At 48.4% G+C, this 21,903-nt stretch overlaps 2 protein-coding genes across 4 annotated transcripts in view; one reads left to right on the top strand and one right to left on the bottom strand.

Moving 5' to 3' along the window:
- The window catches only part of tnfsf10l (TNF superfamily member 10, like), a 17,861-nt gene extending 13,109 nt beyond the window's left edge, over positions 1–4,752 (top strand). Inside the window, exons 4-5 of the mRNA XM_027026463.2 lie at positions 77–166; positions 1,510–4,752. Of these exons, the coding sequence (XP_026882264.1) occupies positions 77–166; positions 1,510–1,967 (548 nt within the window). The 3' untranslated portion in view covers positions 1,968–4,752. The remainder of the gene's footprint in view (positions 1–76; positions 167–1,509) is intronic.
- Positions 4,753–8,375: 3,623 nt separating this feature from the next.
- Positions 8,376–21,755, bottom strand: clcn5b (chloride channel, voltage-sensitive 5b). 3 transcript variants are annotated; one of them, XM_035520049.1, is made up of 13 exons: positions 21,463–21,755; positions 20,752–20,889; positions 15,977–16,125; positions 15,797–15,896; positions 15,141–15,328; positions 14,317–14,439; positions 13,429–13,635; positions 12,941–13,021; positions 12,123–12,689; positions 11,462–11,648; positions 10,547–10,945; positions 10,134–10,350; positions 8,376–9,194 (listed from the first exon to the last, which is right to left on the bottom strand). In XM_035520049.1, the coding sequence occupies exons 2-13, from the start codon at positions 20,879–20,881 to the stop codon at positions 9,104–9,106; spliced, it is 2,439 nt and encodes an 812-aa protein (XP_035375942.1). In that variant the 5' UTR covers positions 20,882–20,889; positions 21,463–21,755; the 3' UTR covers positions 8,376–9,103. The 3 variants fall into 3 exon arrangements, with proteins under 3 accessions (XP_035375942.1, XP_035375941.1, XP_035375943.1); XM_035520048.1 differs by having other exon boundaries at positions 21,476–21,755; XM_035520050.1 differs by having other exon boundaries at positions 21,609–21,755.
- Positions 21,756–21,903: the final 148 nt, after the last annotated feature.

The raw sequence follows: 21,903 nt of genomic DNA, 5'->3' as shown, positions 1-21,903 counted from the left end.
TTTGTTATTGTTGTTGCTGATCGTTGTTGTTTTGGCCGACACGTTTTGAGTTCTGAAACTTGCCTTTCTTCTCCAGAAGCCAGAGCCATGCCTCGCACTTACAACACAACAGGGTCAAAGTTTGTGACACAGAGGCCATCAGCCCACCTTACTCTTAGTCTACAAGGTGAGATGGGTGTTTAATTTAATTTCACATTTGTTTCTCTATTTATTAATTTTTCTGTATTTTTGCTGAGAATGATATCTTACTAGGCATTATACCTACCTAATAATGTGTTAAATAATACAATAAGTAAAAATGGTGACAATTAATATATAATATGGCATCTACTGGTTAAATATTAGGCCAGTACTTGTCTTAAACAATGTTTATTAAAATCACTGGACTACTGACTAAAGATGTTTCGATGTTCATCCAAACACCAATTGTAAAGGTAACAGGAAGTATCTGGCAAAAATATACACAAAGAAGTCACATGAGAACATAACATGAGATGGTAAAGTCACACGACTACTTCAAAATATGCCTTAAGTGTGCATGCCAACGAAGACAATATTTTCGCCAGAGTTACATCCTGTATCCTGGTGTGAGGATGCACACCAACATATCTCATTTGTTTTTGTTAAATAGTCCAGTGATTTTATTACAAAACGAACTAGCACTGACATTAAGTCAGTATGTTTTTCATAAAAAGGATGTAATAACTAAACTATAACCAGGAGTACCATAAGGAAATTGGTGCAAATTGGCTTTGTTTTAACAGTGTGAGTCTCAAGTGCAATCATTAACTGCAAAGGAGGTCACATAGTGCTGGAGTTTTTTTCTCCACAGCTGTCTTCCTGTTTGATTCCAGACATGCCATAACTCAAATTCATGAGGCAACAGCGCGTTACTGCAGGCCATACATCCCCCTCACCCTCACTCTGTCCACTAGCCTTGATGGCACAAGTCATTTTTCTTTCTGTCTCCTGCATATGCTTGTCTGCTTCTACCCACTAATCATCAGAGCTGCTTCTCTCCACCTACCTTCCCAACTGATTTCTGTTTTCTCCTGAGTCTGCTTTTAATTTTCTCCTTTTGTTCATGTGCCATGAATCTCTAGTTTTTGCCTGACCTCATCGCTCTCTCTCTCTCTCTTTCTCTCTCTCTCTCTCTCTCTCTGTCTCTCTCTCTCTCTCTCTCTCTCTGTCTCTCTCTCTCTCTCTCTCACTCTCTCTCTCTCTCTCTCCCTCCCTCTCTCTCTCTCTCCCTCTCTCTCTCTCTCTGTCTCTCTCTCTCTCTCTCTCTCTGTCTCTCTCTCTCTCTCTCTCTCTCTGTCTCTCTCTCTCTCTCTCTCTCTCTCTCTCTCTCTCTCTGTCTCTGTCTCTCTCTCTCTCTCTCTCTCTCTCTCTCTCTCTCTCTCTCTCCCTCTCTCTCCCCCCCCTCATCTCTCTCTCTCTCTCTCTCTCTGCCTCTCTCTCCCTCTCTCTCCCTCTCTCTCTCTCTCTCTCTCTCTCTCTCATCCCTAGGTGTCCCACCTCAGTTCCCCACCCCCCAGCCAGATCTGCACCAGTCCTGCCGCCACCCTGTGCGCTCCTGGGCCAATCAGAGCTTCGGCGCCCACCTCCACAACATGACGCTGGCCAATGGGCGCCTGCGTGTGCCCCAGGACGGCCGCTACTACCTGTACGCCCAGGTGTACTTCCGTTACCCCTCGCCCAGCGAGGGCGAGCAGCACGACACCAGCCACCAGCTGGTGCAGTGTGTCTACAAGAAGACGTCCTACCCAAGGCCCATCCAACTTCTCAAGGGGGTGGGCACCAAGTGCTGGGCGCCGGACGCCGAGTACGCCCTACACTCCGTCTACCAGGGTGGCCTGTTTGAGCTACGCGCCGGAGACGAGGTCTTCGTGTCCGTCTCCTCGCCCTCCATGGTGCACGCAGAGGACTCCTCCAGCTACTTCGGAGCTTTTCGGCTGGACCTGTGAAGAGAAATCTAAGAGACTACGCCAAGACTACGTTACCCATAAGGCACTGGGAGGATTTCTTTTTTTTCCATCAATGTTGTTTTTGGATCACATAGCTTGGAAGACATTTGGACTTAGTTTTTTGTTTGTTTGTTTGTTTTTTTCCTTTAAAAGGCATAAGAATGTATGTATATTTCTAAAACCACATCAAAGATGTGAACTTTGAAAACGGTAGCAGAAAGCAAAGGGACAGTTGAATGGCATGAAATCCGCACCCATGCTAACTGCATACATGTGTGGATCTCTCTTCATGGAAAGGACAGGGTTGGCTGTAGCGGACTGAACACATCTTGTTTTTAAAAATAGAGCAGTGAGAAGAGAGAGCTGACAGATGGAATGTGATGAGATGGGGGGGTAGGTATGTAGTGTTACCAGCCTCACTCTGCTCCTGAGGACGAATTCTCCTTGGCCAGTCTGACCAGTACAGCAGCATGCTTACTTACACACACACACACACACACACACACACACACACACACACACACACACACACACACACACACACACACACACACACACACACACACATACATCCAGAACCACATATGACCAGCAGAGACACACCAGCATACACGCACACAGCACAGCACAGTTGCATGCTGGGAAATGCCGAGCCCGTCATTAAGAACTCACCGACACGCATAAATAAAAGGCGCCAACGTGTTTACTTTCACTCAAACACAAATCATACACTCCCACTCTAAAAGCAGTCACGCCTCACTCACTCTTCCACACACGGTATTCAACAAGCCCAGTCTCTGTGCTGCTGTGAATAGGCCGTGGTATCTTTAATAGACTGATAAAAACACACACATGCTCCTGGGTTCACTTGGTCAGAGTTGTATCAACGGCTAAACAAACACGAAGCGCTCCGTTTGACCCACGCCCCCAATCTTTTAGTGTTTTGTTTTCTCCTAAGCTGCGGACACAAACACGCATTGTCTGCAGTGGCATGTATGTAACCGCTGTCTGTCTCTCTTTCTGACTGTCTGATTGTACCTGTCTATATACGATAGTAGGCTATTTAATGTCTTAATGAGTCATATAAGGGGAGAGCGTGTTCCATAGGAGCCGGCCTGGATGGTCTTATCTGAGGTCTTTTAATCGAAGCTGTGGGTGATTCCTGTATGGCAGATTCATCTGATTCGCTTCCATGCCAAAAAATACGTATGCGGTGCAAGTAAACGGTGTCAGCAAATAAAAAGGAAGGTGCTGCAATAACGCTTCGGCTTGAATGGCGAGAACGTTTAACACACTTACAGTGGCGGCTGAACAAAAGGCCCAGCTGGAGCTCACTGTAAATGAAAACGCTTTTTATTTTGCCTTCCCTGGACTCCAGCTCCAGAATTCTTCTAAAGCAACCCTTCTAAAGGTGTTTGCCGAAGCATCGCTACCAATAACGCAATGTGCGCAGCGGGAGAGGTTTGTTTTTCTTTCCCGTGGACTGCGGCACGACCCGTGACACATGCAGGTATAAATCAGTTTTCCTTCGGCAACCTTCATTCCGTCATTCGGCGGAAAAGGCAAACCTGCACCAGCAGCAAGACATATTGCGTTTCAGGCGGTATTGATTAGTGTATATAGGGAATATCACTCACAGCAGATGCCGATGCAAAAAAAAAAAGTATTTCACCGCTACACCGACTTGAAAGCAAAACTTTCCATGCGAGGCTGTTGAGTTACTACAGTGGCTTTCCGCCAGGCTGTTACCCTGCTCGCAGCATTTGGATAGCAACCGCTTGCCGCAGGTTTGAACGTGTGTTAGGAAGGATACCACTAATGTTCCGTAAGAAGCGAGTCTCGTGTACTGGTTTTGTACACAACCTAAATCGCTCTCTCAGTTTAGGAACGCTTTCCAAATCCGATCTGAGAGAGGAAAGCGAGACAAACTGACCAGTGAGGTGGAAGGAGGAAGCTAAAAACTGCCAGCACCCCTCGGGAAAGCCGACAGGGATGTACTTACACACCTCTATACTTACATACTTGGAAAGAACAGTAACAACACCACAGCGATCTACAGCTCAAACCATCGCAGAGGGTGTGTTCTGCAGAGCGGCACCGTGGAATGCTAGCGAGTTTCTGCATACACGCCTTGAATTCCATTACAATGAACCTGAACACCTTGTGGGTGGAAAGCCAGTGATCCGTCCACATGGCACAGGTAACGGGGAGGGGAGCTACGAGCCGCGGGATTCCGTCGGCTGGAGATGGAGCTCCACAACCTAAGGGCTTGTCCTCTCAACAGCGAGGAACCAATGTGAAAAAAGGGTGGAAGAAATGTGTCTTAAAGTGAATGTGTGTGTGTGTGTGTGTATTCAAGATTATTGTACAATTAATGGATGTAACGCTTAAAATGCCCAGAGTTAAAATAAAAACGAACTCTGAATTTTGGTGAGACCAGACCGCGCTGCAGTGAAATATTGGAAGAGCTGCAGGCACTCAGAAGTCCTGGAGCGAAACAGAAGTTCGCTGAACAAAGGACTATTGTTTTACTTTTTATGCCCGGAGCTATGTAACTACATTCTTTTCGTTTAAAATCCTAAACTCACCAATCTGGGGGTCTGTTTTTCTTTTGATAAAAGATAACATGCACTGTTTACCACTGTTGTTTTCTCTTTAAGAATGTACAAATGTCTGGTCTTTACTGTAAAAAAAAAAAAAGATGCTTTGATCTTCTGTGATCTGTGTTTTTGAGGGACTTGTGTTCTTAAGTGTCATTTCTAACAATTAAATTGCTCATTTTCCAGTGGGGAGTCATTGCTGAGTTTTCTGATGTCTAGACGGTCACCTTTTTTTTCTAACTCATCTGGTTACCATACATCATGTTTGCTCAAGAACATTATTTCTCCTTCACCCTCTCCCTTGGAAACGTACACACACACACACACACACACTTACTTTTACTTTAAAGATGCTCTTGTCCATCCCACACCCCCTCCTCTCTCATAAGTCACTGAGACAAACGTGAGTCACCATCAGTCTTACTGCGGCTGGGGGTCTCCCCCCTTCCGGACGTTTATACAGACCACACACATCCAACCAACCCAGTACTGACCACACAAACACACACCCACTTAATTTGTCCCATACTGGTATGACCACACACCCATTTGGCCTCATTGTCCATCAGGCAAACACATCTGAATATACACTCTCTCTTTGTTGTCAACCACACACACACACTCACACACACACACACACACACACACACACACACCCGAGACCATTCAAACCCGACATCACATAAACAGAAACTACTTTGGCGAGTGTCTGCTGCACCCCACCGCTGTTCCAGAATACTCTGGAATGCCACTGCAGACCATGTGCAAGGCACGTCGGTCTGAGCAGCTCGGGTTCCCGTGACCTCCTCTCTCCTGCCAGATGGGGTCGAGTAAACACAAACAAGTTGGATGGCTGAGGAGGTGAGAGGGTCCATGGTGGAGGCGCGAGACCTGCCATACCGCCTCCCCCCCATACAGGCCTGGACACTCCATTTCTCACCAATACAGCCAGATGAGACAGCTGCACTCGAGTGAGTTGGCCGTGAGGTTTACCTGACAAACGACTTGACTGGTGCCTTAACGTAGTGTGAATGAGCATGTCAGTGTGTGTGTGTGTGTGTGTGTACCTAATTATATCGGTCAATTTCTCTGGAAAAATCACTGCTTAATGTCTTTCAAATAAAACATCACTCGATCACAACTGCACAAATGCATTAAGTATACTGAAGTCAGAATGAAGAGAATTACGCAGATAAATAAGCTCCGTCAGCCCAGTAAATGTGTATCTGAACAGAGGCCTCAAATCCCCTATAGTTAAGGACGGATCCTGCGGTTTCCTTTCACTCCTGAACACTGCAACGGTACTAAACGGGGCCGAATTTAAATTGGCCAAACGTGTTCTGATCATTTGGGGGATTTTCTTTGGAATGAAACATGATTTAATGTCCATATTATGGACTGTGTTATTTCTTAAATGAGTTTTTGATTGAGTTGAACCAAAAATGAGGCCCACCTGCTTCCTCTCATATTTGTTCATTTATACGCTTGCACGCACACAGACACACACATGCACGTAGGAACGCACGCAGGCAGGGACACAGTCCTTGTGTATCAAATGCTTTATATTTATTCAAAATGACCCAAAATATTTTCAAAAGATGTTGGCAATCAGTACAACAATGGAGTACAAATTCTACAGAGACAGCTTTGTACAGAATAAATATCAGAAGAGAGACCCATTTTGCATAGTACTCATTAACAAAACACGAATTAAACCTCAAGACCTTCAGGACATAACTTCCTGAAAGCGTACCACAAAAAAAAAATTAATAATAAAATAAAATAAATTCGCCCCCCCCCCACAAATCTTCAGAGTTCAGAAGATGCTCCAATGGAAAGCAGGCCGAAACACCGGCAGGGCGGAAAGAGAGAGAGAGAGAGCAGCCAGCGGGCGTGACCTTTCAGAGTTGCCGCAGCAGCGAGGTGCTCCTGAGGGCGGTCCCTGTGAGGGCCGCCTCCCACCTGCCGCAAAGAGAGAGAAAGCAGGCGTCTTCCCCAGCTATTCAGCTCGCCTGCCTTTTAACTTGTTTGTCTTCCTGAGTTTGAACAGCACATTAGTTACAAGAAAGCCTCGCTTGGCAGGTGGTTAAACACCCCCAGCTGGAGAAAGCACCAACTCCTGCATTCTTACATGGGGTGGCGGGGGCTGCATTCTGCAGATAAGGGGGTTTGGGGGGGGTGTGTGTGTCTGTGGCATGTCCTGTCTAAGGCCACGTTTTCTCCAGCCGTGGACCGGGAGCGTAAAGGCAACTGAGCGTTGGGTTACAGCAGAGAGCTAGCACACACAGCAATGAGTGTCGCCCTCCCTCACCCCCTCACATTATAACCCCCCACGCCACACAGAAGGGACCTTTGTTGAAAGCGATCCTCCCGCTGACCAGAGAGCCGTTTAATTAACCTCCTCCACCCTCGCCAGCTTTCTCAGGGGGTCAGAAAAGAAAGACATTATCCCTCATTCCAGAATACCACCCACACACACACACCCACACACACACACACACACACACACACACACACACACACACACACACACAATCAGTTGGGTTGGGAGGTATGCTTCTTTCCTCGTTCCCATTCCAATAAGGCTGGCCCGGCTGCGCTCTACGAGTGGAAGTGGGCTGCGCAGCCCGGCCAGGCCAGGCGGGGCTCACGGGAAACAGTTGAGGGACATCCTGGCGACTGCCAGGCCAGACAAACAGGAGGGAGCAGGAGGAACAATAGCTCCTCCAACTTCTCCACCCCATGCATGGAAGTAGCAGGGGGTGATGGGAGAGAAAGAGCTAACGAGTGAGCAAGAGGGAGAGAGAGCGCACATGAGAGAATGGCAGAAATGGCTTTTTGATTGGATGTGAAAGGACTGAAAATGTTAAACAACTCAAATGCCCACAGAAAAAAAAAAAAGCCAAAACATAAATCTTTGAAAAGGTTTGAAGGGTTAAAAACATACAAGGGCAATAGGTTTAACAGGCATGCACAGAATGGGGAGGACAGTAAATAAGGGTGGGCGGAGCTTCCTGTAGAAGGCAGGGCTCCTTGTCATGAGTGGATCATCACCACAGGCAAAACAAAGGGAGGGCGGAATGAGATGAGAAACTGCTGGGGTCACCTAAGGTCACCAGGACACAGCAGGCGGGGGGGGGGGGGGGAGGTCGCTACGCCCCAAATGAGCACATCAGGCTCGGCGGGACCTGGACATTAGGCAGAGGGGAAGTGATAAAAGCTCATGATTTGATCTAATCAAAAAGTCACCATCTGAGGGATCAAGTCCATGAAGTAATGACATGAGAGCATCTCTCAATGACACACACACACACAGAGAGCAGCCTGCATGACTGTGTGTGTGCACACGTCTGTGTATGAGAGTGTGACCTCTAGTGGTGGGTGAGAACATGAGCTCACAGCTGAACTGGGAGGCATAATATTGGTGAATAATAATACAGAAGGAGCAACAGATCCAAACAAGGAAAACCCAAGCAGGGTTGGGGGTGGGGGGTCATACCCAGCACTGAGCTGGCCCACCTGAAGCCATAATCACAAACCCAGCTCCTGACGTTCTTGATCAAGCAACGGTGAAGATGTGCATCAGCACATCAGAGGTTCGGCAAGCTGCGCGAGATTCTGTCACGGTGAGAGACAGGTCCCCAGATGGCAGGCGCAGAGCGGCCGCAGCCGAGCACCGCACGCACAGCTAGAAACAGGCACGCCGTGGCAGAGGTCTGGACCCTGATCACACGGCGAGGAAAAAAAAGAAGTCTTTGGCTTAGAGGTGAGCAAAACAGCAAAAAAAAGCAACAGGACTGCAGGGAGTTGTGTGTGTGTGTGTGTGTGTGTGTGTGTGTGTGTGTGTGTGTGTGTGTGTGTGTGTGTGTGTGTGTCAGAGACTGAGAGGGTGATTAAATGCGAGTGAGTGCAAGACATAGTGTGTGACTTTTTAACATGATACACCCTTGTCTCATCTCTCACCCTCTTCCCACAGTGATTGTCTGACCTGGGCAAGATCAGACACGTCACCTAGAACAAAAACACAGCCCACTACACAACATTCCCAGGATTCTGCTCACCTGACACAGGGAATATGGGAATGAAGGTACAGAGAAATAATGTCAATATTCCTGAAAACTACTGTTTGTGTGTGTGTGTGTGTGTGTGTGTGTGTGTGTGGGGTGTTACAAGAGTCTTTGGTCCACACATGCATGCTTTTCATGATAATACAGTCCGGATCCGGATTAGGTCAGTGTGAAGTGCCTGGTGCATAGTATACAGTAGCACGCAAAGGGCTTGGTGTGGTGGTTCTCATGACAACAGCAGCCTGGTGCCCATCATCCTCAGGCTAAGCAGGAGAAGGAGAAAGGCTGGCTCCAGAACAGGGCCCCACACCCAGGCCTGCAGCACACAGACAGCCTGCTCCAACACCTCCATACAGTCCCGCATGAGCAACATACGTCTCCACACACACACACACACACACACACAGGTGGTGATGGAGTGAAGGAAACAGGAGTGTCTCTCTCTCTTGGTCAGTAGTGACGCAGGTGATTAGTTGAAAAGGATCGAATCAGGGTCTCTGTTGGCCATCTGTGCCATGTGCTTCAGGATGTCCTTCTTGGTGATAATCCCCAACAGTCTCCTGTATGTACACGTACACACACGCACACGCACGCGCACACACACACACACACACACACACACACACACACACACACACACACACACACACACACACACACACACACACACACACACACACTTAATCAGTTGGGGTAAGGGGTACGAGAGAAGGGGGGGGGGGGGGCGATGAATGAGCAAGACAACCAATCTGACTGCTACACCCACGAATAATAAACAACAGCAGGTCCTCGTTAGTGTGTGCTTGGGAAAGGCCTGAGCTAATGTGTGAGCACACGTGCACGAAGACGCACTGCCACATGTACATTACACAGCCTCTCAGTCCACACTCAGACCAGGCATTCCTGTACATGGTGCTGGGAATACGTTTGGCTCCAGGGGAGAGAAAGATGAACAGCCTGCTCAGCTTTCGTTTGTGATCGCACGCACGCACGCACGCACACACACACACACACACACACCTCTACTTGGGGCTGCAGGGAAGAGCGAGTTGGCAGATTTTGACAAGACTTCAGGACTGACTACAGGCCAACAAAAACATGGAGACAGTTACAGCACAGACTTCAAACATTTATATGCTACAGCTACAACTATACATGTTAAAATACGTTCACTTTGTTTAGGTACTTCAGTCCTGGATGAAAGGGCGGCTTGTCCATGGCCCCCTACACCCCCTCCCCAAAAAAAATCTAAGAGTAAAATGTCCCCATCAAGAGACAGCTTAAGGCTGGAGAACACGGGGTTAAAACATGGTTGGGCCTCACACGTGACGCCCTCGGCCATAAGAAATCAATTTGTGTCAGAAATCTAGAACAGCATTCACGTGTTTTAAGTTATTCAGCACTACATACAGCAGTTTGGGAGAATCAGTATCCAATCAAACACCCAGCACACTGCAGTTAAGAACCTCCCCTCCCAAGAGCCCCTCCCACCCCCATACCCGTTCTGCGTTACGAGGCACTGGCGGAGGCCGAGCTTGCGGAAGATGTCCACCGTGATCTCCATGGGAGTGTGGTCAGTGATGGCCAGCGGGCTGAGGTCCAGGATGGCGCGCAGGTTGAGCGGGGGAGGGGCGCCCTGGGCCTCAACCGGAGTGTGTTCTGTGAAGATGACCCGAGACACTCCCACGATGCCCTCCTGACAGCGTCGGGCGTTGTCTGGAGAGGAACCACCGTGAAGGGATGGGACGAGAAGGCAGTCAAAACAAAACAAATTTTCACACGCCTGCCCACAAAACTCCCAGGCTCTGCAACTTAAACGTGGCTACTGACACACACACACACACAAGGCATATGTGGCCCTCGATTATGACATGTATATCACCCCAGGAAACCCCACTCAGGGTCCACTCACCTATCGATATGACCAGGTCTCTCCGCAGCACGAACCCCACCAGCCTGTGCGACTCGGGCGACACAACCACGGGGAAGCCGCTGTAGGACGTGTCAGAGATCAGCCCCTCCAGCTCCTCCACGGTCATGCCGTCCTGCGTGACGACCGAGAGGGGCGGGTCACTGCGGCGCGGACGCATCACGTCCGTGGCCAGCGTCTTGTGCACGAACTCCTCCTTGGGCTCCAGGAAGGGGTAGCCGTTGAGGCGGATGTGCGCCTCGTAGATGCCCTCCCGGCCCAGCGCGTCCGCCACCCACTTACTGGTCATCACCGCCGCCATCAGCGGCACGATGTACTCCAGGCCGCCGGTCAGCTCGAACATGATGACCACCAGGGAGACGGTCATCCGAGTTACGCCACCTGCAGGCGGAGGGTAGGGTGGGGGTGGGGGGTGGGGGGTTGGCAGAACCGGACAGCAGCAAAGATCGAGGGAGGAGAAGCGCAGGGAGACGGAAGGAGAGGTAGGCAGTCAGAGGGAGAGCCAGATGTGGCCACAAAAAGGGGGAGAGAAAGGAGCAGGAAGAGTGTGAGGAGGGATGAAGAGGAAAACCGGAGGGGGGACGACAAATAGCCAAACACCGGCATGTCACGGATCTTTTTTTTTCATGCAAAATTTACAAGAAACAGAAACTGGATCTGAAGTTCTACACAGAAGAGAATGTTGTCACGGAAGAACGGCACTGCAGATTTAGCTGCATGTGCGGATCAAAGCGTGGCGGCTGCACGATAACTAAAACAAACCGGTTTGCAAATCCAAACAAGCATGCGCACAACTCCAGCCGCTTAGAGCTTCGCGAGCTGGGGAACATCTGGGCGTGGGTCAGCGGACCCGCGGAGGACGTGGTGTGGCGGAGGGTCCGGTTAAAGGCACCTTACCAAGGCAGGCGGCAGCACCGAGCATAGCGTACAGGCCCGGCGTGATGCAGTGGGCTCCCGGCGAGCACCAGCCGTGGAACATATCCCAGTCGTGGTGGTAGTATGCAAGCTGCTCCATGCCGATGCCCAGGAGTCTGCCTGCTACTGCACCCACCGCCATGCTGGGGATGAACAGCCCCGATGGCACCTGCGCTGGGCGAAAGGCAACGTTCAGAGAGCAGCAGACGAGCGCTAGAATCAAGAGTGAATTAAGCGGTTACATGCCAACGGGTTAAAAACAAACACTAAATCTCTAACACTTTATACCCTTAAAGCTCGCGTTTAGATGTAAACCTCTGAATTTCCTTTTACGGATCAGGACAGTGCATCTGCCCGGCTGAACATGCAGTAAACGGGAACTTCATCTACGTTTTCATTAGGGTCATAAAGTGGGAGCCAAGATGAATGAGGTTCTGCTCCCACTCACACTCATAAAAACCCAACTGCTATGAAACTGTATATGCGAAGGTTGCAGGAGCTCAAGCCAGCCCAAGTATTCACACATCATTTGGCTCCCATTAACAGGAGCGTGCTTGGAACGCACACACTCATTCGTACGTCCGTACACTCAGTAAAGGGGAGAAGAATGATCTTAAGGAAAAACACACACACACAGCAGTACCTTCATGCCAAAGGTCACCACAGTGATGGCCATCTTGAACAAGAGTGCCATCGCCAGTTGCCAGACGGCCGTGTAGACGCCCGGGCCAGCGGGCCGCTCGGCCTGCCCCACGGTGCCCTCGCTGAGGTTGCCGGCAGGCTCTCCGCCCTTGGCCAGCGGGCCATAGTCGCACAGCTTGGAGGAGTCGAGCAGGCTGCAGTCGTTGAAGAGCTCCGAGATGAGCTCGCTGCCGCTCATGCGCGTGTAGTCGTTGGGGAAGGCCAGAACGGCCGTGGCCAGTGACACCACTGCCACCTCCAGCACCGGGTAGCGGCCCAGGCGCGTGGCCTTCCGCCTCCGGCACCAGGCGATGTTGGCCCGGATGAAGAGCGCCCCCCACAGGCCTCCAAAGATGCCCAGCAGCACGAAGGGGAAGAGCTCCAGGAGATGCCACGGTGTGTGGAACTCCACGTAGAAGAGGACCAGGCGGCTGTTGCCGAAGGGGTTGATGGAGCGCAGCGTGAAGGCGGCCACCAGGGCGGCGAAAAAGGACCGCCACAGTGTCTTCAGGGGGAAGTAGTAGCTCACCTGGACACAGCAGCACGTCAACACGGGCAAGACAGAGAACCACAAGGGTGGAGAATGGATCAGTGTAATGGAACTGAGGCTGCACGTTTCTAACACGCTGTGCGTACTGCGACTGCTGTATGTAACTGATGTGCACATATGGAACTGCTGGTTTACCCAACATATGCTGTGTCCCTTGCCTACATTCAACCGAATATTTTATACATCGATTCCCCCCCCTTATGTTTTTTATTGTTTTTGTTCATGCATACCTCCTCCAGACTGAAAAGCACTCCACCTATAGGGGCTCCAAAAGCTACAGACACGCCCACAGCAGACGCTGCCGACAGCACCTGAGACAGTAGAGCACAACTGTAACACACCCACGCAAACTTCCATGTGCACACATGCATGAGAGAGGAAAAAAAAACAAAAAAAAACCAAAACAAACTTTCCTCACACATCAAATACACATTCACTGTCTCATCCGAAACCACATTAGTCCAAACAAGCCCGATTTAACTGGGTGAGGCTGGAAGCTCTGAGCACGCCTGCCTTCCGGCCCCAACAGCGTTGGAGTCTGTCTCTTAGCGCCAGGGTTTGTAACAACAGGACGCAGTTCTCCACAGTTCTCCAGACTGAGACGCGAAGAAAGCTTTTCATCCCCCGTCTGCTTCGCCGCCTCCTGCCCATCACCTTTCTCCTTATCTGGCTGTGCTTTGCTTTGATCCTTACCCCCCCCCCCCCCCGATCTCCTCACCTCCCGCCTCTTGGCCTCGTTCTTGCGGTACTTGGTGAAGAGGTGGCAGAAGATGTTGCCGCAGCAACAGGCCACGTGCACCAGCGGGCCCTCCTTCCCCAGGCTCAGGCCCGACGCCACGGCCAGCACCAGGGTGATGGTCTTTATCACTAGAGTCCACTTCCCCAGGTAGCCACGGATGATGAACCCACTCAGGATGGTCTTAATCTGAGCGAGAGAGGGAGGAGGGAGAGAGAATTAAAGACAAGTTAAAAGCCTTTAAGACAAACATGGCCATTTATATTTCCGTGTCCGAAGAACGGGAGGGAGAAAGGGGATATTAACACAGAGGTGCCCTCAAACTGGTGTTGCCATCAGTGCCACCCAGCTCTGTGAGGTCTGGGAACGTGTGGGAAAGACGCACCTGAGCTTCAGAACTCCCTTGGCTATTCATAGTGTCATACGGTTTCGTTCTTGGCGGGAAACACTTCAAGGATTCGGAACATTTATGATCACTTTAGATTTGCTAAAGCTTAAAGGCTGGGGTTTAAGAGTGCCTTGTCCAAAGGCATTTTTATTTGACAGTTTAATTCTTGGGAGAGATGCTCAGGGCCTTTCAATAAATTGCCATTCCCCTCCTGTGTAAACAGACAAATTAGGGATGCTTTATGTCTGCAGTTTGTTCCCTTTCAGAAGGCTTAGTGTGACAGAAGCAATAAAACATATACAAACATGCATGCAGGCACACACAAATGCATGCACACACACATACTTCAAATGGAATGCTGGGCAGATAGGACTCATGTAAATACAAGCGTTTTCCGTTTACTGACTGTAGGAGAAGCATGACTGCAGACTAACATCAGTAAAAGCAGCTTGAGTGTGTGTGCTAAAATGGGTGCGTCTTACCTCAGGGATTCCTGAGCCACAAGCATATGGGGCGAAAGCTCTGACGAGGAACACAGCGAGAAAGGAGAAGAGCAGAGCCCAGATGACGTACATCAGATAGTTCACCACGTACGCGCTCGCCCCCTTGTGGACACATGTGGAACAGCACCATCAGGCCCAAATAGCTCTCTGATACAGGACACTCCGAGTGTACAGAATCTGCAAAACTTCATACACACTATATATAAACTGATGAAAACTAGCAAACGTATGTATATTTAAAAAGGTCAGAAACTACCATAACTAGCAGTACAGAGTGAAAATATCCTTCAGTCTCCTTCAGTGAAACATCTAAGACAAGATCTGGGCTGTGTTTCCCAAAAGCATCATAAAATATAGATCATCTTTAAATGGTAGAGCAAGTATTACACCGAACACGAGCGCACACACACACACACACACACACACACACACACAGACGCTCACACTCCCTCTCCTTAACACTACAGATATTTTATCTTTAAACCACTAGAGGGAGTAATTGCCATTATATATCCATGACCACATCTCAATAGTGATTGAGTCAATAATCATTTATGTCTGGTCATAGTAAACCATCTGCTCTTCCCAGTACATTGAGACACTGGGATCTTATAAAATGGTCTGTGAAATAACACCATGGACTGGGAAAGAATGATAACGACACCCAAGCCTGATCTCACCTGAGTTCACAAACAACCATGAAGACCTTTTACCTCAAAATCCGCCTTTTCACGTGTGCATATCTGCGTGTATGTCTGCGTTTGCGTGCATGTCTGCGTGTGTGTGTCCCCAGCAGAACTGACCTCAGTGACTCCCACCGTAAGCTCGGCCCAACTTTTCCATTGCGGACAGCGGTGTCGCTCCTGGAACGTGGTCTCCTTCGAGTTCCAGCAACAGTGCTCATGGTTGAACCAGAAGCCATTCAGACACACACCTTCCTTCAGGTCTGTCAGCCAGTGAGCTGCAATGTCTATACCTCCAGCCAAAGCTCCTGGAGAGAGAGCAAGAGAAAAAGAAGAAATGAAAAAGGAATGAGATAGCAAAAGTCTTCAGCTGTATTTTCATCATTATTAAATATTGGGCTCCTTTTTTCCCTCTTTGAAGTAGTCTTGCATGTGCCCGGTGTGCCTCTCCGCAGCGCTCCTGGAGGGGGTTCATTTTACTGTGCTGTAAATTACACCGAATGTGTTCCGCAATTCTGAGGGCAGTCTGGACTCCTGTTCACGTCTATACAGAGTGTGCTGCCTCCTTCACATAGGATTGAACTCAACAACCCTTATCACAAGATAAAGATGTTTCACTGTACATAACACAACTACATTCACACACACAGCTGAACATAGCTGCTTAGCTAGGACATGTCACAGCAAAACAAGTGATGAAAAGGGAAAATGTAAAAAGGAAGCTGAAAACAACAAACAACCACACAGATCAAGTGCATTTGGAAGGTGTCCCTGACCTGACATAAGACCGATGAGGAGCATGAGCAGCCAGCCAGAGAATGCATCACTCACACTTAAGAGGAGCGCCGTTATAGACTGTCTCCTCTTTCTGCTGATCTGCAGGGTTGAGAGAGAGAGTTTAAGATTCTGCATCAGTACTCTGCATTTACGTGCTATGGCAGACAGAAGTGGCTCACCTCCCTGTGGCGATCTCGGTCCTTCGACTTCTCCCTCACCCAGTCGATGGTGTTGAAGTCGTCGTAGGTGCCCACCCCAGACCCCCAGCCCTGCAGCAGGTCCAGCACATCCACACTGCCATTCTGGGCCTGACCTCCCTTACTGCGGCCTGCCAAGTCAGACGGTAGCAGTGCTCTAAGAAATCTGCATCCTGTCGCATCCACACTATTTTCAGTCTAGTTTATTACTATGTCTAGTGTTGTCCGCATAGAATAATAATGTGCAGCAAATGCAAAAAACAGAAGGTGGATTTCTACATCTGACAGGGAACATTCCTATTAACTAATATTTCAACAGATGTTACAAATAACATCACATCACTTGCTTATGATGGCTGTTAACATGAATCCCATGGAGTCAACACACTAGAGACAGCCCACAGGCAGTTGGGCCTCGCAGAGAGACAGCATAGTCAAAGTTAAATTTATATAGCACTTTTTACAACAGTTGTCACAAAACAGCTTTACAAACAGCGTTCCAAGACCCCAGTGAGCAAGGAAAAACTCCCTAGAGCATGAGGAAGAAACCTTGAGAGGAACCAAGACTCAAAAGGGGGGGGGCTCATCCTCCTCTGGCCGACAATAGACACTACAATCGTAAAAATATAAAGGCAGCTGGCCCCACAGAGAGATAGCACAGGCAGGACAACATGATCAAAAACAGGCAAAGCCTCAGAGTCATGGCCCTAAGAGCAGTGCCAGTCATAACCACAGAAGATATAAAAACTAATTCCCAAAGAAGAAAAAATGGTGAGAAAGAAGTGCAATAAGTGAACCTTAGCTGTAAAGAAGAAGACAAAAAGTTGCTTAAACAAGCAACATTCCTATCAGGTTAAGCACTCGGCGTGCGGTGGAACAGCAGAGAGAGAGACTGCTCTGGTTCTAGTCTTATTTGTCACTGTCAATTCAGTAAGGCACACAAAGAAAATGTGTGCAAAATTAAACACAGACACATGCTTATTGACAAAAGGCTTCGGCATGTTCCAAAAGCTTATGCTCATGCCAGCAGAGCAGCTTGTGGGCAGACTGGAAGTGTGACTTTGAGGGTGTGAACTATGCGTAGTATGAAGGAAAACCACTGCACATACAGGAGCGTCAGCTCGTATGACCAACCGCACGTCCCCTTCGATACGTGTCGCCGATGCTGAGAGCGCCTGTGTGCAAACAAACTCAACGCAGATGCACTCATTACTAAACTATATTTATTGCCATGAATGTAGATTTCTCTAGTCTATATGACTCATAGAAGCACTATGGGTGTAGTAAATAAGACCATTTACATAGTGATTCATCTTGTATGATGCTCAGCAGGCTGGGGGGGGGTAGCTTTTAGGGGGATGTAGGCCTCCCCAACTCTCAGGTGTCACAAGAATAGAGAAAACAAGACGTTTAAAGTGCTGCCAGCACTCTAAGAAGGACTGATGACTTTAGGTGCCTGCTGTCTTACGGTATCATTCGTTAATTCATGCTGAGTTAGTGATCAGTGGCTTGGCAAGTAGAAGGTCTCATCCCCACCACCAGCATGAAGCCACGATGTGGGAGGGTAGAGTAAGGTCTACACGTGCTTCCTCCAAGGAACAGAGTTTTGACCTGCCTGCGACATGGCGGAAATGGACAGAGTTCCCTACACAGGCCGACACAGTACTGGCAGGATTGGACGCAGTCCCGCACTCAGACTGAGACAGTTCTGAGACAGTGCAAAAGGCCTGCAGTGAGTGCTGATGTGCTGCGGTACAGCAGACGCCGGGCAACCTGGGAAGGAAGCACGGTGCAGGACACCAGGCCGATTCCAGCCGAGGCCGCACTCACCGGACAAACAGGCCCCTTCTCCCGCAAAGCAGTGGTGCACTGATGCTTGCGTCGTCTTTCAGAGAGGAGGCTCACTTGCGGTTTTAAACATTTCATGTGAAGACTCCAATGCTGCCAACTACAAGGAAAACCAAAACAATCACATATCTGAAGCCTGTTTAAGTTCTCTCATCTTTGTGATCTGAATCGTCACAGAGACTAGCCCAATAACAATGCAAACTTTGACTAAACCATTATTAGGAGTCACAGGTTTTCTGTGGAGTAAGAGGTTGTTTATATGGGTCAGTGTGCTGCAAGAGAAACATTATAGATCTACAAATGAGTCAGGCCCTATAGATAACAGGGTGAGGAAACATGCAGGTCACTGCTCTGATGTCACCATGTGAGGGTTGGGGGTATTTGCGTGTGTGAGCTCACCAGCTCCCACCAGCTGATATCACTGTGGTTTTAGAGACTCTGAAGAAAGCTTAAGAAAGTGTCAACAAAAAGTGAGAAGCTTCACTCTGAATGTGCTGACTCTCCTTCAACCATTTCCTCCAGGGTCACTCTTTCCCAACTCCCAAAACATCGCCTTGTTCCTGGAAATGCATACGCACAGGGCAGGGGACACTGGCCCTGCTACGTCTGTCTGATTGGTCCATAACTTTGCTTATTAGACTTCTGTAAATGGATTGGTGGCCTTTGATTCATCGCCACTCACTTTCTGGGATATCTTGTGACTGATGCTAGCTGAGCGGACATTGGATCAGGCAAATCAAACACCACAAAGGAAGAAAAGAGCGAGTGTGTGTGTGCGCGCGCACGCCCACGTGCATCACTCAGTGACACTTGGTTACTGATGTTGCAATGGGCATTGATTTTCTTCCTGGAACTGACAGGAATGGAAGTCTGGAAATACTCCAGAAATGGAACATAATGCCAGGCAAGGTCCATATGGCTACTTCCTTCAGGTTCTTCACATAATCAAGTCACACATAGCAACCCTCATTTGTGATATACCCTAATGGAAATAGTAGGCAACATATGGATATACTGCAGCAACACTAAGTTAGACATCAATCTTTCCACAAATGTTGCCCCATTTTTATGCACAATTGCTAGTGTCAAAGTGTGAAACATCAACATGTCAAATCAGAAAATGGCATCAGTGAATGGGAATCTCACCCAGACACTGAAGGGCCACATGTCCCCTCTCTGTGTGTTAAGGTCAGGGCCACTTAAGTGTTGCTTCTCAACACTCTGCTTACTCATGGCTTTCCTGGATCAGCCTTGCATTAAATGTCTGCTTCAGAAAGCTGTTCATCCTCAAATCAACACTTAGTGAGACTACCCCCACCTTCAGTTTATTCTTTACCAATCGAACTATCCTTTTAACCAATCTGGTTTCCAAATTGGTCTACTGAGACTGGAGAATTGGTTCTCCAGGACTGCTCTGCTACTCCACCATTTCAGCCTTTATATGCCTGCTGACAGGAGGATAATATGGTAATGTTTTTCTTACCAAAATATTGAATCTGCCTAATGGCTTAATAGGTAGCCTGTCCCTGTGCTAGGGCACATATAGATCTATTCTCTTCATTCCCCCTTCCTCTCTCCACTCTCACGCCCACATTAACCTCTGACCCAGCTGCAGACACCCCGTACAAGTCAACAAGCACCACGGAAAAAGAGCCATTTGAACAGAGAAACTGACACACACCACACACACACACACAGAACTAAAACTGTCTAACATTGTTTGCAGCAACAAAAAAGGTTTCAGGAACAGAAATATTTTAAACCTCAAATAGTGAACAAACAGCCAAAAGAAGAGAAGTGAGGAATTACTGCTGAAGGCAGCCAAGTGGTTTAAACCAGCTAATGGAGGACTTCCTCATCCTCTATTAGCACGTGTGACATCATCGATGCATCAGCAGTATCCAAGAAGATGCAGCATTTACATTACTCCAGCTTTACTGAACATATCCCCAGTGGTGTGAGTGAGTGAGAGAGAATATGATTTAGCGGGGTTAACAGATGACAGGAAAACACACACATTTAAATGAGACCATAATGTATTTAGCATTTAGTTAAGGATGTCACTAAAAGTTACACCAAATCTGAGATATTATTAACCTCCAATCCATAATTAACTGCCATTCTTTTGCGATTGTACTATGCTATACCATTCATATCCTATAACCAGTGCTAGAATACAGACAACCTGAGGTTAGGATTCTTTGAGCCTTTGTGCGTTCCGACTGCAAAGGTGAAAAGAACCAAATCCAACGGCTCTGCCTTGTCTAGTGATGCTCCGCGAGGAAAAAGCACCAACAGTGTATAAACTGTCATTGCACATTCAACAACAACGTCAAAAGCACAGGCCATAAAACGATGCAACACAGATAACTCCGTTTAGTCCCAGCAAATGCTCAAAAGTTCACAGGCGTGTAAGCTAAGTTAGGTTTAGAGAGATAAAATTTAGTTTTAAATGTGAGCTTTATGTCAATCGTGAACTTTACAAGATCTGAGTCCAACACAAACGCCAAGTTAGTCTCCAAACCAACTGGTCCACCAGACGAACACACGTCGCTAACATGACTGGAGCCCAATACGGCTTGTTATCAATACGGCAGGAAGCGAACGTTCCATAATTTGAACTTTTTGTCGGCGTTGTTACGAGAATAATGCCAATAGTGCCAATAATGATATCTTGATTCTGATTGGTCAGTTTACCCACCAGAGGAGGCTGTAACCCCCGCTCCCCTGCCATTCACCTTTAGCGGCCACATACTGTACTGGGGGGAAAAAAGTGTAAAATGCAAACATTTCAAAAATAGTTATTAAATATGTTGAGTGGACAAGAAAAAGATCTGATTGCCCTTTTAAAATTTGTTTAGAGATAGACTGGAGGATCTGACGCGTCGCCACTGGTCTTGCCCTCATACCTGCACTGTCGTCCCCGTCCAGATAGGGCACATCCTCGGGAAAGTCGCACGTAGCGCCGGTGAGATCTACCAGGTCATCGTCACTGGTTTCACTGGTGTAGTTGTCGTTACAGAACCCACTGTTCTCCATCCTTGGTCCTTATGCAATGCAGAGAAGACGAGGAAATGAAGCACAACGAGCCATGTAAACGAACCGCACAAACCTGAAATTGTCTTAGTACGCTAAACGAAGTTAAACAGCGCAGCGAGGAATCGAGTGAAGCAGGATGCCTTTCGCGATTATCCGTGGGTCACCTCTTCCAGAGAATAAGCCCCATCGTTTGGCTAACCTATATCGCCTCCGCACTCGCCCCAATGACTCCACAACTTTTCACATCACATAATACGTTTGCAGTGTTGCCCAATCGCGTCGCTAGTACAACGAGTAGTAGGGAGAACTGGAGTCCGGCCAAACACTAAAACCTAAAAACACTCCAAAAATGAGGTGCTGTCAATTGTCAGACAAGATTTCAAAGTGATTTTTGTGTGGGGATTTTGTGGCCGGATAGCTAGACGCGCTAACGCTAGCTAGCTAGTTTACATTTCAAATAACAACAAAACTGCAGCCTGTCGTTTGTGACTGTGGCTTATCGTTTTACATCCTAAAACATACAGCGCTAAACAGCAGCCGAAACGCCGAGTTTCTAAAAGAAAGCTTGAAATGCGTCGTACTTTCGCTGCGTACCTCCGCCTGGAGAAAGGGTCAGGTAGCCCGGTGAGGAGCTGGGCGCCGGTCTCGTGATGGCGATTTAACGCAGGATCCCCTGACAGTTCCGCGACTAACATGCGTCATTGCGCGCTCAGGAAAGCCACCTCACCTTCGAGGGCGATGTCTCCATCGCCACTGGTCCTCCCACTCAATCGCAATACACCCCGACTTATAAAGTGGGATTTGGGCTACTACTGGCGAGTCTAAAAAGCCCGCTGGTTCTCGCTGGACTAACACAAATTCCGTTCCCCTAGCCTGTTAGAATGGAAATCTTTTCAACGCAATACTGCCACCCACCGTGGCGGGGAGTTGCTAGCAAGCTTTTCATTTTGTTTGAAGAAGCCAGTGATCGTCAAATATTTTTCAAGGCCCAAAGATGCATGAAAAATATCTTTCGTAAATTC

The sequence above is a fragment of the Electrophorus electricus genome, chromosome 19 (assembly GCF_013358815.1).
Source record: "Electrophorus electricus isolate fEleEle1 chromosome 19, fEleEle1.pri, whole genome shotgun sequence".
In the NCBI taxonomy this organism is placed as follows: domain Eukaryota; kingdom Metazoa; phylum Chordata; class Actinopteri; order Gymnotiformes; family Gymnotidae; genus Electrophorus; species Electrophorus electricus.
The sequence above is the reverse complement of the archived record's forward strand: the minus strand, read 5'-3'. Positions and strand labels throughout refer to the sequence as shown.

What these genes read in the sequence shown, in the direction of transcription:
- clcn5b (XM_035520049.1), bottom strand. Translation starts at nt 20,881, where the DNA reads ATGGAGAACAGTGGGTTCTGTAACGACAACTACACCAGTGAAACCAGT. An exon ending in TTACGGTGGGAGTCACTGAG is followed by an intron (nt 14,440 to 15,140) that starts GTCAGTTCTGCT and finishes TGTGTCCACAAG; the next exon opens with GGGGCGAGCGCGTACGTGGT. An exon ending in TGCTTTTCAGTCTGGAGGAG is followed by an intron (nt 12,690 to 12,940) that starts GTATGCATGAAC and finishes TGCTGTGTCCAG; the next exon opens with GTGAGCTACTACTTCCCCCT.